Source organism: Eublepharis macularius, chromosome 9 (genome assembly GCF_028583425.1).
Source record: "Eublepharis macularius isolate TG4126 chromosome 9, MPM_Emac_v1.0, whole genome shotgun sequence".
Classification (NCBI taxonomy): domain Eukaryota; kingdom Metazoa; phylum Chordata; class Lepidosauria; order Squamata; family Eublepharidae; genus Eublepharis; species Eublepharis macularius.
The window spans coordinates 102,333,135-102,348,327 of NC_072798.1; the positions used below are offsets into that span (position 1 = coordinate 102,333,135).

Here is a 15,193-nt window from a genome sequence, read left to right on the forward strand (position 1 = left end):
GCCCCTAAATAGGCTGAATCGGACTGGTGCAAAACCTGGGGGCACTCCCAGGGCATGTGCAGTGATGTCATTCCTGTGAGTGATGTCGTCGCACTATGCCTGGAGCGTACCCTAGGAGGCCTGTTCATATGCCTTTTTTCCCCACCAGCCAGGTGAGTGATTTCCCCCTACCAGCTGAAGCCTTCTTTCCTTCCTCCCTTCTTTCCTTTCTCTTTCCTTCTTTCCATGTCTTTCTTTTTCTTCCTTTCTCTTTCCTTCTTTCCATATCTTTCATTCTTTCCCTTCCTCTCTCCTTCCCTTCCTTTCCTTTCCCTTCCTCCCTCCCTTCCTTTCTCTTTCCTTCTTTCCCTTCCTTTCTTCCTCCCTCTCTCATTCTTTCCATGTCTTTCCTTCCCTCCCTCCCTCCCTTTCTTTTCTTTCTCTTTCTTCCTTTCCTTTCTTTCTCTTTCCATGTCTCTCCTTCTTTCCTTCCTTCATTTTTCTTTCTTTCTTCCTCTTTCCTTCATTCCTTTTTTCCCTTCCTTCCTTCCTTCCTCCCTCCCCTCCTCTTTCCTTCCTACCATACCTTTCCATGTCTTTCCTTCTTTCCCTTCCTTTCTCTTTCTTTCTTCCAGAGAGGCAGCTGCACCGTGCGCAACGATGTCACTTCCCAGAACTTTCATCACCATGTGGTCCTGGGAGCACATGCATGCTTTGCACATGCACGTATAGTGAGGGGGTGCCACCTCCTGCCAGGAGTTGTCCCAGGTGAGAGTTCCCCACTTCTTTCCCAAGAAAAAAAGCCCTGATAGTAACTCTCCTTAGAATTGTACTGTAACAGTCCTACTTTTCCCATTGCCTTTCTGAACAAGAGAAGTGAGGGGCACAATGCTCCACTGTGCACTTCTGCACACAGCAGCAAATTCCACGCCCACTTGCAGGAATGCAAAGTAATTAATTCACGGCCTGAGAATCCCCACTACTTTCTTCTTCTGTGGTTCCTCTCTACCTCCATACATCTACTTTAAGGCTTGCTTTTTCTTATGCCTGGAACAAGGGGCTGATGGGGGGAGACTGGCTGAAAAAGACCAGGAAGGCAGTGTTGCTGCTGGGGCAGTTGAGGAGGTTCACCGTGTGCTGACCATCAGAAGGCTGCGAGCAGAGGGCCTTGCCCCTCTCTGTCTGATCATGGTCGAGAATGGGCCTTGGAGGTTGGTGGCACATACGGCTTCATGCGCCAGAAGGATAAGAAACTAGAGCAAGGAGCCCAATATTAGGTATTTCAAAACTGGGCAACTGGCTGTGCAGGTCTAAAAGAATGTCTGTGCTGCCCAAACATTCAGGTCATAGAGAAGTTGCATTACATGAGCAGGTTCCTCTTGAACCCAGACCCTGATCCAGCGAGCCCATTTCTCCATTCCCTGCCAAATGCTTTCTGCACAGACTCTACTGCTTTGATCCACAAAATGTTCACCAATGGCGCAAAGAGGAGTGAAATAATTCTCAAATATGCTGACCCCTTTGCTGACACATCCTGTGAAATTATCAGAGTGCATATACAGGCCGTGGTGTACACTAGAGTGACTCATCTCAATGCTGGGCCTAGAACTCTCCAGGAATTACACCTGATCTCCAGACTACAGAGATCAGTTCCCCTAGAGGAAATGGCAGCTTAGGAGGACAGACCCTATGGTGCCACATCCTTGCTAAGCCCCCTCTCCACCACAAACTCTGCCCTGCTTAGGCACCACCCACAAAAATCTAGACATTTCCCAAAACAGACTTCACAGCAACCCTAATGCACACATAAAAATGTACAAGGATGTCATAATGGTGCATGCACTGTGCACAAATTACAAGCCCATGCCACCGTGCAACTCTACGATGCAGGAAAACACACTCCTGCCATAGCAGAACCAGCAAGTGGCACAGGAACAGACGGGAATGGCATCCATGCTAGGATTGCTAAACTCTACATGGAGAGTAGAGATCTCACAGAATTACAACTAGCCTCTGGTCTACAGAGACCAGTTCCTGTGGGAAAAAGGGCAACTTTGGAGGGTGGGCTCTGTGGAATTACACTCCACAGAAGTCCTTGCCTTCCCCAGGCTCCACCCCCAAATCTCCAGGAATTTCCCAACCCAGAGTTGGCAACGCTAATCCCTGCACCCTCACTCCCCTGATGATTATTGCTGCCACTCAGGTTCTAGGTGGAGTGGTGGAGAGGGTGCTCAAGTCATAGCTGACTGATGGTGACCCAGGTGGGGTTGTCTCAGCAAGAGACTAACAGAGGTGGTTTGCCATTGCCTGCCTCTGCAACCCTGGTCTTTGTTGGAGGACTCCCAACTACTAACCAAGGCTAACCCGGCTTACCTGCTGAGATCTGACAAGATCAGGCTTACCTGGGCTATCTGGGTCAGAGCAATCAGGTTCCAGGACTTGAGAACAAAACGTGTCATGAAAAGTGGCCCTCACCCACACATCCCTCAGCTCTCCGAAGCTGGGACAATTTTCTCTGTAAGAGAGCGCACACATTTCTGTCCCAGCCCTGGATTGTACTGCAAACTGAGAGATAAGCTGCTCCCTGCTAAGAGGCTTTCCTTTCATTTCAGAGCGTGATTTTTCCTGTTTCTGTGAAACATCCTCATCTTGACCCTTCTAACTCTTTGTGCTGTCTTGTCCCACAGAAACAGCATCACAGATTTTTAAAAATGGGGTGAGGGAGTCATTAAAGCAAAGATAATGCTGGGAACCAGACCAGAGTGAAAGAAGGGAACCACCCAGACAAGCAGCTGTTGACAACGTACACAAAACGGATTCCATTAGCCAAAAGGAATACAGCCTTCACACTGGCAGAACTGCTTTTGGCACCCCTGGTAGCAAACCCTCAAATGATTATCTACGGCTGAGAGTATAAATCAGAGCAGGTTAAGGAAATAGGCCCTTACGTGAGCCCAGAGGGTGCAAGCGTCACAAAAGAGATCCGACAAGACTCAGGACATTTTAACTGGGCAGGGTGTGTCCCGTCATGAGCAGAACTCCAATTTTTCCCCTCTAGAAAAGGGATTGTGATGGAACACAAGCAGGGCTTTTTTTCACAGGGAACGCGGGGAAACGGAGTTCCAGAACCTCTTGAAAATGGTCACATGGCCGGTGGCCCCGCCCCCTGATCTCCAGAAAGAGGGGAGTTGAGATTGCCCTACACGCCGCTGAGCGGCGCGGAGGGCAATCTCAACTCCCCTCTGAATGGAGATCGGGGGCGGGGCCACCACCCATGTGACCATTTTCTTCGAGGGCAACCCACTGAGTTCCACCACCTCTTTTTCCAGAAAAAAAGCCCTGAACACGAGTATTGATTATGGTTCAATGATCGAGGTTCCTAGTTTGATTCCAGATACCTCTAAGCAAAGGATCTTGGGCTAGTGCAATGAAAGGCCTTCTTCTGTCATTCAGAGTAGACAATATCGTCCCAGATGGGCCAGTGGTCAAGTTACAGATGCTTGCAGCCCTTTTCAGACAATGCATGTTGCCATACCAACCAAACATAATGAGAACGTGTGCCTCCTCCTGACACAATTGGTTGGTGGTTTGTGTGAATAAAGCAACTCAGGAACCTCTGTGCTTTGGTATCTGCAAACAAAATATTGGATCTTTGAGGGTACATGCATAGAAAGGTATGTTGCTTGTCATTCACAAAAAATGGCAACTGCGCATATTGGGAGGATCACGAGGAGCATGTATTCCTATTAAACATAGTTGGTACAACCAAATCAAATGTCTGAAAAGGGCTAGTACCTTTATGGCTTAGGTATTTGGTTTGCACATTAGAAAATTAAATAGTCTCCCTGCCGCACATGTTCCATCCATGGCATTACATTCTTTGAAAAAGCCATTCTGAGCATTTACCAAGTCCTTTGGGGGGCTTTTTAAAAGCTAATATCTTGGGTTTTTTCCCCAGTTTAAAATGGTGGGGTGGGAGAGTGACTTTAGGAGCATGCTACTCAGAACAGGGTTGACAACCTCCATGTGGGCCCTGGAGATTTCCTGGAATTACAAGTGATCTCTTCACTAGAGAAATCAGTTCCCCTGGAGAAAATGGCTGCTTTGGAGGGTGGGCTCTGTGTCATTATGCCCTACTGAGATCCTTCCCCTCCTCATACCCCACCCTCCCCAGGCTCCACCCCCAAATCCCCAGGATTTCCCAACCTAGAGTTGGCAACCCTAACTCAGAAGTACACCCAATGTTATTTAATTGGCTTACACCCAAGAAACTGTCCTAAGAATAGCACCTTTTCTCTTATACAGAACCCGTGCTATGCAAACTTCTCTACTGAACGCAAGAGAAAATGGAAGTAGTTTTTGGATTATTAGATTATGAAGATATTTTAAGACCTAGAAATGGGGAACTTCTCACCCGTTACATTGTTTTAAATCAGTATTTCATATAAATGGTTGGCAAAGTGGAAAAACCTGGTGTTCCATACTTAATTCTGTGTGATTGGTTTCTGTTGTAACGGGATAGTTTTCCCTAAGAAATTCCCTGTAGAAACTGATGGAACACTATTTGAAATCCGGTGTTTAAATGTCCCATGTACATCTTTCTTTTTGCTAGTTTTCTCAACATCCTTCTGTTTTTAACTTTATGCTGGGCTGACAGGTAACATTGAAGGCAGGCAGATATAAGGCACACATCACTTTGAAAAACAGGAAAAAAATATGTATCAAGCCCCCCCCCCCAACTTCTGAACAGTCCAAGGGAAAAGGTAATATCTAAAGACAAAAATGAAATCCGTTTAATACCTTTTAGTCATACCAATCAAAACGAGACAGAACAGTGTGAGAGCTTTCAAGTTCTCCAGAACTCTTGATCAGACTGGATGTTACAAAAATAGTGTGTTTGCGGGTGGGGGGAGAAATTCTCTCTTGTAAAATGACACCAAGTGATGTTCAAGCTCTCAAGTTCTCCAGGAGTTTTTATCCAGCTAAAGATTATGATGTAAGCCCAATGAAGAGTTCTGAAGAACTTGAAAGCTGACACACCAAGATACGTTTTGGATGGGCTGCCATTTCAAAAGAACCTAAAGTATCTTCAAAAAGAGTCCAGTAGCACCTTTAAGACTAACCAATTTTATTGTAGCATAAGCTTTCGAGAATCAAGTTCTCTTCGTCAGATGCCTGATACAGAGACACCAGTCTCTGTATCAGGCATCTGACGAAGAGAACTTGATTCTCGAAAGCTTATGCTACAATAAAATTGGTTAGTCTTAAAGGTGCTACTGGACTCTTTTTGATTTTGCTACCACAGACTAACACGGCTAACTCCTCTGCATCTAAAGTATCTTCAAAACTTTTGTGTCAACTTATTACCCAATTTGCCAAAGCACATAAAGCAAAGTTTGTCATGCTTACACAAAGTGCAAAAGGGTTACAACTCAAAAACTGTTTGAATTGTTATAATTAAAAGATTTTTTGAAAAATCAATAAAAAACCTACTTTTATTTTTACGTCATTGCCACAGTAATGAAATAAAAAGTCTATTCCAATCTTCTCATTCTTTTCTCTATTCAAGGGGGAAGAGTGTCAGAGTCATTGAGCCAAGCTACAAGTGACGAATGACATTCAAGTGTCAAGTGTCATTCAAGTGTCATTCGTCACTTGTAGCTTGGCCCTAAATCTCATGGGGCATCAAAGATCCGTTGGGCTCCTGGCCATGCCATTATGGATGCAATCCTACTTCCGTGTATTGATTTAGGGCAGTTTCTTGACCACCTTTCCAGCTTTAAAAAGTGATCAAAGCATTGTACAATAAAGATCAGTGACAGTTAGTTAAAGCCACAGAAAACCATCAAACAAAAGACAGCAAGCAAGCACCATCCGCAGATCAAATTTTTTCTGAAACAGAAATTTTTAGCCACTTTCTGGAGTACTACCGCCACACCTGGCTATGAAAGCCAAAAGACTGCCACTCAAACATTTTGATAGCTTTAGAAAGAGGACGGGGGACAGGATTTAAATTATTTGATGAATCATTTTCTCTCCCCAGGCCCCTGGAAGGTGCTATGGAGGATCTCAACACCCCCTCAATCAGGTTAAGCCAGAGGATTCTTTGGCGGAAGCTATGCTATGACACTGGTATAAAGTCAATCTGCCCTGACCTGGGTAGCCCAGGTAAGCCTGATCTTGTCAGATCTAAGAAGCTAAGCAGGGTTGGTCTTGGTTAGTAATTGGATGGGAGGCCTCCAACAAAGACCAGGGTCACTACGAAGAGGCAGGAAATGACAAACCACCTCTGTCATCTCTCTACACGAGCCATCTTACACGAGCACGCTCAAACGTAGGGAGATGCATTGTTAGCCGGGAAGTGTAGTTTTCTCCTCTCTACACAGAAGTGGCAGAGATAGCTCCTCAGAGGGTTTGATAGTTTCATCTTCAACCCCCTGAAAGTTCTGTCAATTTCACCTCTCCTGTCCCTTGGCAAAGATGAAATTAACAAACCCGCTGAGGAGCTATCTCTGCCACTTCTGTGTAGAGAGATGAAACTGACAGAGCCAAAGGCTCTGTCTTTTAAAATTATGCTTCCTGGCTAACATTGCGTCTCCCTACACTTGAGAGTCCTCATGTAAGATATCTCAGTAGAGAAGACTCGTCTCTAGCCATGAAAACCCCACTAGCGGTTGCCATAAGTCAACTATGAACACTCCGCAGAACACTCCACATAAAGTCAATTTAAGTCTATAATGTTGATCTGGTCTTTGATCCAGAGACCTAGAACTGCCACCAGCTCAAAGCTTACTATGAGAGCCACACCTTAAATGTCTTCTTTGCAGTGGCTGAAGGTGGATCAACAACAATGCTTTTTCCAAAAGGAACTTCTATGGAGGCAGATCCAATGCCCTGCTCAGCCATAGGGTGGCCTTGGCCTAGATAATTTTTCTCCAATGAACCTACCTCACAGGGTGGTTGTGAGGATAAGGATGAGCCATCAACCACCTGAAGTGGAGGAGAGAGATCTCATTGACTCATTTTACCTATTATGATTGCTGAACAGGTAAAAAAATGAATGGTTAAAACCAGGAACACTTCTTGAAAATCTCCTGAAGAGCAATTCTAAACTATCAGTCAGTGTCTCAGTAGAAAAAGATAGCAGATTTTATATACATATTCACTTCAATTTTGCTTATGATTTATATTGGTATAAATGGGGAGATATTGAACTAAGCCAGCCCCACTCACCCAGCTGAAATAAGTCAGCATGCATTTTTATTCCAGTTCTCGCCATTTCCTCCTGTGGCCTCAAGCAAACAAAACGATGTAACCATGTATTAAAATTAAAAGGGTGAGTGTACATTTTATGTTCACAACAGAAATCCCCCTCTTGGCTAGAGTATATACAATCCTACTTGGCAATCGCTGTCCCAATTAAAACTGGGCCAGTCAGATACTATTAAACACAAGCTACACAGTAATACACAAGCTGAGTAAAGACCATGCTTATGCAAGAATGACCTTTTATGTCTATATTTTATGACGGTAGTCAACAAGAGCAGCACCCGTTGGTAGCTTTAAGAACTAACGTTACAACCGTAACTTTTAACAGCAGCCAAAACCTTTACACAACAACCGAACATTAAGGTCAAAAATTATAACACACATCAATACATACATTTAAAATAATACTTGGCATTATTCTCATTTTTTTGTAGTTTGAGCGGTTTACCCTATGAGCAAGTTAGACTGAAACTAAATCCAAGTTGTTTGGGACAGCTGTCTGAGGAGACATCGCCTTTCTTAGCTGGGCCAATCAATGGATGGGTCAAATAGAGTTGTGAGCAAGAGCAGAAAGAGGCCGGAGAGAAAGATGCTGGGACCAGTTTGCTACCCTCAGTCTATTGTAATGACACAAAAACGTAAGATGCTCTAGCTAGTGATTGGCGGAAGAATGTTTAGGAAAGACACTTGGTATTGGAGTGATAGAGCTGTAGAAATAATCTCGGGGGTTAGCAATGATTCCATCACACTATCAGTTCAAACCTATTTACGATCAAAATGCATCCGTCTGGTTTTTTTGCAGTTGTTCCCCCAGATGATTATATGCCTACTGGGGCGTAAGTTGACTTGCACAGAATTTGTTTATCTGTCCTGCAATATGCAGCAGCCCTGTTATCTGACAGTGGGCCTTCGGAGGAGAGAGTTTCAGAGGGTAGCCCTGCTAGTCTGCTGAAGAACAATGGGATTTGAGTCCAGTGGCGCCCTAGAGACCAACAAGGTTTTCAGGTCAAGATGGGCTCTAGCCCTGCTAGTCTGTCTGCAGCAGGAGAAAAGAGCAAGAGCCCAGTAGCACCTACGAGACTCACAAAAATTGTGGTAGGGTAGGAGCTTTCGGGAGTCACAGCTCACTTCTTCAGATCAGCAAGGTTTTCAGGGTGCAAGGAGAGTCAAAGTTCCCTTCTTCAGATAACTTATACCCTGAAAATCTTGTTGGCCTCTAAGGTCCTACTGGACTCAAATCCTGCTGTTCAGAGAAGAGGAAAAGAACAAAAACGAGGACCTCTAGAAGCATCCTCCCCCCCCCCCCCCCCACACACACAGTCCCATCGAAGAATCTCCGAAAAGAAACTATCCGCTCAGCAGTTTCCAATTGTTGATTGCATATTGTTCGCTCTTCCTGCTTGCCCCGCTTCCCGGAACGCGATTGGCCCGGCGCTGAAACGTTCATTAACTGGTTCCAGAAATAGGCGGCGGACCTTACCGGGCGCTCAAGGGCATGCCCCGCGGTCTAGCCCCGGTCCCTGGCCGCCCAGTGTGCCCACCCGGCGGTCCTTCGCCCTGCTGAGCCTGTCAGAAGTTGTCAGGCGGCGGCGGCGGCGGCGGCGGCCAGATGTTTCCTCTCAAGCCGATGGCCGAGGACAGCGCCGAGGAACGAGCCGGGCAGCGCTTGCCTTGCCAAGGGCTCTCTGGGCAGGCTGGCCCTCCTCGAAACGCCCGGCGAAGCGCCGCTCAGTTCTGCTTGCACGGCGAGCCGATGCAACGGCAGGCTCCCGCGCGACTCCACCGGAGCGCAGAGCTGCGCCTCCAAGCAGACCCGCGGGGCAAGACGCGCCTCCCGGCTTGGCGAGGGGCAGGGGGAGCTTCCCTTTCCTTTCCGGTCCCTGCCCAGGAGACGAAGGCTCGGGCACCCGATCCCACCGCCGGGCACCTTCCTGACCCCGTGCCAGTCGGCAAAGGGGAGCCTTCCACCTGTCCGGGCGGAACACGCCTGGCCCTTCCTCCCCATGCCCCTCCAGTCCCGGGAACGCCTGAAGGGGTCCAGTGAGGAGCGGGTGGCGGGCGGGCGGGCAGCGGCTGCCCGGAGGCTGGCAGCGCCCTGGCAATGCCCCTCCCGCCGCGCCAGCAGAGCCGCCCCCCGCCGCCGGGTGCCCCGAGCCGGCGCGCCACTCACCTGCCCAGGGCCCGGCCAGCAGCGAGTGCAGGAGGAGCCCCAGCGGCAGCAGCGCCGGGCGCCACATCGGGGCTCTTCGCGCCGCCGCGCCCGAGCTCCGCGCGGGGAAGTCCGGAGGAGCTGCGCGGCCGGCCGAGCGGGGAGGCGCGCTGCGCGGAGTGCGCCGAGCCCGGCTGGTGGCGCGCTTCCCTGGCAGGCGCCGGCCCGACGCGCAGCATCGCCCCCCGCGCCGCCTCCTCCCCGCCCGCCCGCCCGCCCTCGCCCCGGCCAACCCGGCGCGCAGGGGCCGCGGGGAGCCCCCCGGGGGACGCGCGCAGGGGCGGCGCTCCGAAGCCCCGCGGGCAGCAAGCGCAGCGGCGCCTGGGGAGGGGGCTGGAGTGCTACTTTTCCACGTGCAGGGGGTTTGTTGCGGAGGCCGAGCTGGGCCGGGCTCCAGCGCAGGCGGCCCGGCGGCCTCGGGGAGGCTTTGCCCCCAAGCCCCTTGGCTTAGCGCCCCGACCCGCCCCGACCCGACCCCGGCCACTTTCCACGAGCCTAGAAGTCTTCGGCCAGCGCACCGGAACGCGCAAAACTTCCCTCGCTGTCCCCTGAAATGGTGCAAGGCGCTTGGACCGGGGCTGCCTGCCGGGCTTTCGGACCCGGACCCCGGCGGGCAGGAATTCGACGTGGGCAGCTTTTTCTCCGCAGGGGATGGAGAAGATTGCATCCCCTTGAAATTCACCAAGGGGCTGACAGGATTCGCCATCACCGCCCCACAGCGCCTTTATCCGGCGTCCCTTTATATCCCTCCTAAAACTTCCCTTCAGTTTTTCTACCTTGGCAGGAAATCTCATCTAGTTCAGGACACAGACCTTTCTTCCAAGTGGGGTTGCCAGCAGGCCTGGAGAAAAATGTCCTTTTAACAGAGGCATAATATGTAGGAAAGGGCAGCTGATGCTGTTCATGGCTTGGAGGGAACCAACACCCCCCCCTCTGTTAAAAGGGCTGGACTCTTTAATTTACTTCCAGGCGGTTGGCAACCCTACTATGCAGGAGCCCTGTGGAATCCATGGCCAATCTGGCCCTTTAGGAAGGAGCACGCCCCCCTCCCTTCCCGTCTCCCCCCACCAGCCTGCAAATGCTGAATTCCTCCAGAGAGGTATCTGAAGAAGTGAGCTGTGGCTCACGAAAGCTCATACCCTACCACTAATGTTGTTAGTCTTGTAGGTGCTACTGGACTCTTGCTCTTTTCCACTGAATACCTCCAGATTGGCTGAACCCTCAGCCAGCAGAACAGGTGAAATAAGTGTCCAGAGTACCACTCCCATCCATTGAATAAACCAAAGCTCAGCCTCAAACTCTTTAGGAACAGCCTTCTTCCGCAAACACCTGTCACCTTTAAAAAAAATTAACAGCCACGGCTTCTATTCAATCCTGTTTACTCAGTAAACCTCCCGGAGTTCAATGGGAAAGTCTCCCATGTACAGGAGGCTGCAACTCTCGAGTAAGGTCATCAGAGAAATACTTGCTCTTCTGCACTGAGCAGCTAGCAGGGAGCGTACACCAGTGTTCTGCTTCCCTTTCCCACCTGAAGGAAAGCAACGCAATGAAACAAGGCCCAAGAAATCTTGGATCATATTTTTGACTGCCCTTAAAACAGAAACTTGGCTTCTGGTCTAAATTGCTTCCCCAGTGGAGTCCCTTGCCTAGGGCCCACCTACGTTCCTGGCATTCCCACACCTCTGGCTTCTACCGCCAAGGCATGAGGCAGCACCACAGGGCCTCCGTTTTCTCCCAGCCACCAGCAGCACGGAAGGGACAAACATCCTCTCCTAGGCCCCTGCTGCTGCCATTCCAGGGGCTGATGGAAACGCCTTGCTTGGGGCAACACATGCACTGTGACATCTCCTTCCACCCTTGATTCTCACCCACCCACGCACCACTCTCTTCCCCAGCACACATAAAGCCAACTTGATGCAAATACACCCCCCCCCCCCATACACACAAACTCAAGGGGAAAGAAAGTTCAATGGAAATGTAGCATGCCCCACAGTACTAGAATTAGCTAACCCTCACAATAACATTCATCAAGGTGGGTAATAATAATAACATAATAACATTCGATTTATATACCGCCCTTCGGGACAACTTAATGCCCACTCAGAGCGGTTTACAAAGTGTGTCATTATTATCCCCACAACAAAACACCCTGTGAGGTGGGTGGGGCTGAGAGAGCTCCAGAGAACTGTGACTAGTCCAAGGTCACCCAGCTGGCTTCAAGAGGAGGAGGGGGAATCAAAACCGGTTCTCCAGATTAGAGTCCAGAGCTCTTAACCACTACACCAAACTGGGTAGCCATATTAGTCTGTCTATAGCAGGAGAAAAGAGCCAGAATCCAGTAGCACCTATGAGACTAACAAAATTTGTGGTAGGGGAGGAGCTTTTGTGAGTCACAACTCAGCTAAATTTTGTTAATCTTATAGGTGCTACTGGACTCTTGCTCTTTTCTAACTAATATTGATAGAGGTTTCAGATTATTCCCTAGTTCTGTCTTCCACCCTGTTCTCTAGCCAAGAAGCAAGAGAAAAGGAAGCCTTGAATCCTTCGTATTTGATTATTTGTTTAGATCCCCCCCACCCCCCAAAAATCTTGCCTGAAAGGCTTGTGGTAGGTTGTGCTACAAAACCAAATCCACCCTAACATGAAAGTAAACAAAACTTGAGCTGTGTTTGACATCTCTTAGCTCCAGATGGCCAACAGAAGTACAATTTAAAATTCTAAAGAAAGAATTGTTGACGGTGACTCAAAACTGTGTCCCTGCTCAGCTAGAGTAGATACCCCAACCAGCAGCAGCCCTCCAGAAAGAAAAAAAAATAATATACAGTCAGCCCTTTGACCATCAACAAAGAAGGCCACAACCCCATCAGAATTAGTCCCCCCAGCAGAATATTTTTCTCCTTGCTAACTAAGTTCTCCCCCCAACCACAACCTTAAACCATATGTGTGTTGTATTGCCAACTGGCTACAGTCTGGGAATGCACAGCCAGAAAACAAAAATCCCAACAGTGCTGTTTTTGCTTTTTGAATGTGTGTGTGTGAGCTGTTGTAGGCGTTATATATAACACCGAGTGGTTGGTTGCAGTTGTAACCTCCTAGGCATGTGTCTGCTGTATGTTTTATCCTGTTCTGACGGCATTGTTTGTAATTGCATGATCAGCCTTGAGGCTCAGCAAGCAAGACAGACTATAAATGAAATGAATAAATAAATCAGAGAATCGGGAGCACGTTCAAGTTGTACCAGTACTGACCGATCAGCTTCTTAGTAAGACAGTCACTGTTTTGGACTGTGTTGCCAGTGAAGTGCACATGGAGTCATCTCTTGTTCCTCATCAGGGCTTTTTTTCAGCAGGAACGCGGTGGAACGGAGTTCTGGAACCTCTTGAAAATGGTCACATGGCTGGTGGCCCCGCCCCCTGATCTCCAGACAGAGGGGAGCTTAGATTGCCCTACGCACCGCCAAGCGGCGCGTAGGGCAATCTAAGCTCCCCTCTGTCTGGAGATCAGGGGGCGGGGCCACCAGCCATGTGACTATTTTCTCCAAGGGCAACCCACTGAATTCCACCACCTCTTTTCCCAGAAAAACGCCCTGTTCCTCATCATGCTCATGAGCCAGCCCATCCAAGAAGAAGTTCTGGTCTCTCCCAGGTTCCTGGAACTGGAAGGGGCCTTGCAGGCCGACCCTTGCTTAACGTCAGAAGTCCAAAGCTAGAGCCAGGGCTGCCATCAGCATACCCTGAGGTCGGGCGTCTGCCAGGGACCAGGGCTTCAGGTGGGGCCCATCTCCACATCTCCTCTTCCTCTTGCCTGTGCACCCCTTCTGCATCTGCTCACCTGCAAGTACTCTACCTCCTTTGCTCCTGGCTGCCTGGGCTGTCCAGCACCACCCGAGAAAACTGCTGGTAACACAAAGGGTGCTCCAGATGGTCATAGCAGCAGTGGTCCCAGCCGCACGTCCCACACAATGCTGCTGTGGAAAGGGCATGCAGGGGGCTTGTGAGGGTGAGCGGGAAGGGAGATGTGTGTGGGGGGGGGGGTCTGGGAGGGTGGCCCTGGTTCTCTCTCCTCGGGGCCCCTCCAAACCTGGAACCAGCCTTGATTAGAGCATGCACGGCATATGAGGGTCCAATCGCTGCTTGAAGGACTCCAGCAAGGGGCAACCCACTTTCCCCAGGTAACTGGTCCCATCGTTTAACCCCATTACTTGGATGAAGCTTCTCTTGATGTTCAACCAAAATCCACCTTCCTGTAACTTAAGCTCCTGAGCTCTAATCTTCCTCCTTTTCCCGCTCTGCTGATCGATTGATTTTATATCTCCATGCCGGAAAAGGCTGAAAGGGTTGAATTTCTGCTTCTCATGCAGCTATTGTAAAGGCACCTAGTTCAGCCTGGGAGGGGGGTGGCGGCGGAGAAAAGCACCATTTCTGTGTGACCAGAGTCCAGTCTTGGAGATCACACCAGTATGTTAATTTTTGCAAAAGCTAGAGCTTGCTAGCTGTCTCCTTACACATCGAGTTATTTGTATAATTGTGGCCATTCTCATCAGGCACTGTTGCATTTTTAATGCCACCCTTCTTGCACTGAGTTTGCGGCAGTAGACATGGTTCCCCTCCTCCTCACAGCCCTGTGAAGTAGGACAGCAACTCATGAGCACTCAGGGCTGAACTACATGAAATGCCCAACACGTGTCAGGTTCTTGCAAGTTTACCCGGGTAGTGTAGCCGGCATAAAGATTTATCAGTGAATTGTTTATGGGTTTATAATGGTCCATGTAGTGTATGTATAGAAGGTAATGTGAATTCTGTACACTTAATATATTCAATATTTACTTTCACATTGACCTTCATTCCTTTTTCATTTATTTGATTTGTTTTTGCCTTCCTACACCTGTGGTTCTCCACCTTCCATTTGTTGGTAGGAGCCTCTTTGTATTTTTGGCTTTGCCAGGTGGCTAGCAGTGGCAAAAGGAGCTGCTGAGGCTCTCACCGCTGCTCCTAGACTCTCTGAGAGAAGGGGTGGTTGAGTCTAGCAGCGGCAGAAGCAGCAGCAACAGCTCCTTCTGCCACTGCAAGCTGCCTGGCGGCTGTGGGCTCCCCTCGCTGACTCTTTCCTTTGCATCCTGCTGCCCACTACACTACCCAGCTAAACTTGCAAGAACCCAACACATGTCGGGTGTCTCGCGTAGTTTGGCCCTCAGCTAAACAGAATCAGTGTTCAACTTAGAGCCAAGCTACAAGTGATGCCTTACAAAGGTTGGACACTTGTCAGCTTCCCTCAAGTTTTGATGGGAAATGTAGGCGTCCTGGTTTTACAGCTTGGCTCTCCATTACAGCTGCAAGACCAGGATGCCTACATTTCCCATCAGAACTTGAGGGAAGCTGACACGTGTCCAACCTGTGTAAGGCGTCACTTGTAGCTTGACTCTTAGATTAGCAAAGAGCAACAGATATTTTAGCAAGGGATAGCAATTTTCAAAAGGTGTGATGTGAGTAGAATAATCTAAGCAAAGTATTTCAAACACACATGCACACATGTTGTTTTGGAGTTTTAGAGAATGCAACCATTCAGGACCAACATGAGCATGTCGACAAAATAAATCTTGATGCTCTGGTACCTGCCTTTTCATGCATGGTTAACAAGATTTCGCAATCACAGGATGGCAATATACCCCAATGTAGGCCCTTCAGACATTAGACAGAGAGAGAGAAATATTCCCAGGATTCAACAGACAGCGCAGGT

General features: G+C 48.9%; 1 protein-coding gene across 1 annotated transcript in view; it reads right to left on the bottom strand.

Moving 5' to 3' along the window:
• HGF (hepatocyte growth factor) overlaps positions 1–10,163 on the bottom strand; it is a 114,932-nt gene extending 104,769 nt beyond the window's left edge. The window contains exon 1 of the mRNA XM_054987801.1: positions 9,419–10,163. Coding sequence (XP_054843776.1) covers positions 9,419–10,163 — 745 coding nt within the window. The remainder of the gene's footprint in view (positions 1–9,418) is intronic.
• Positions 10,164–15,193: the final 5,030 nt, after the last annotated feature.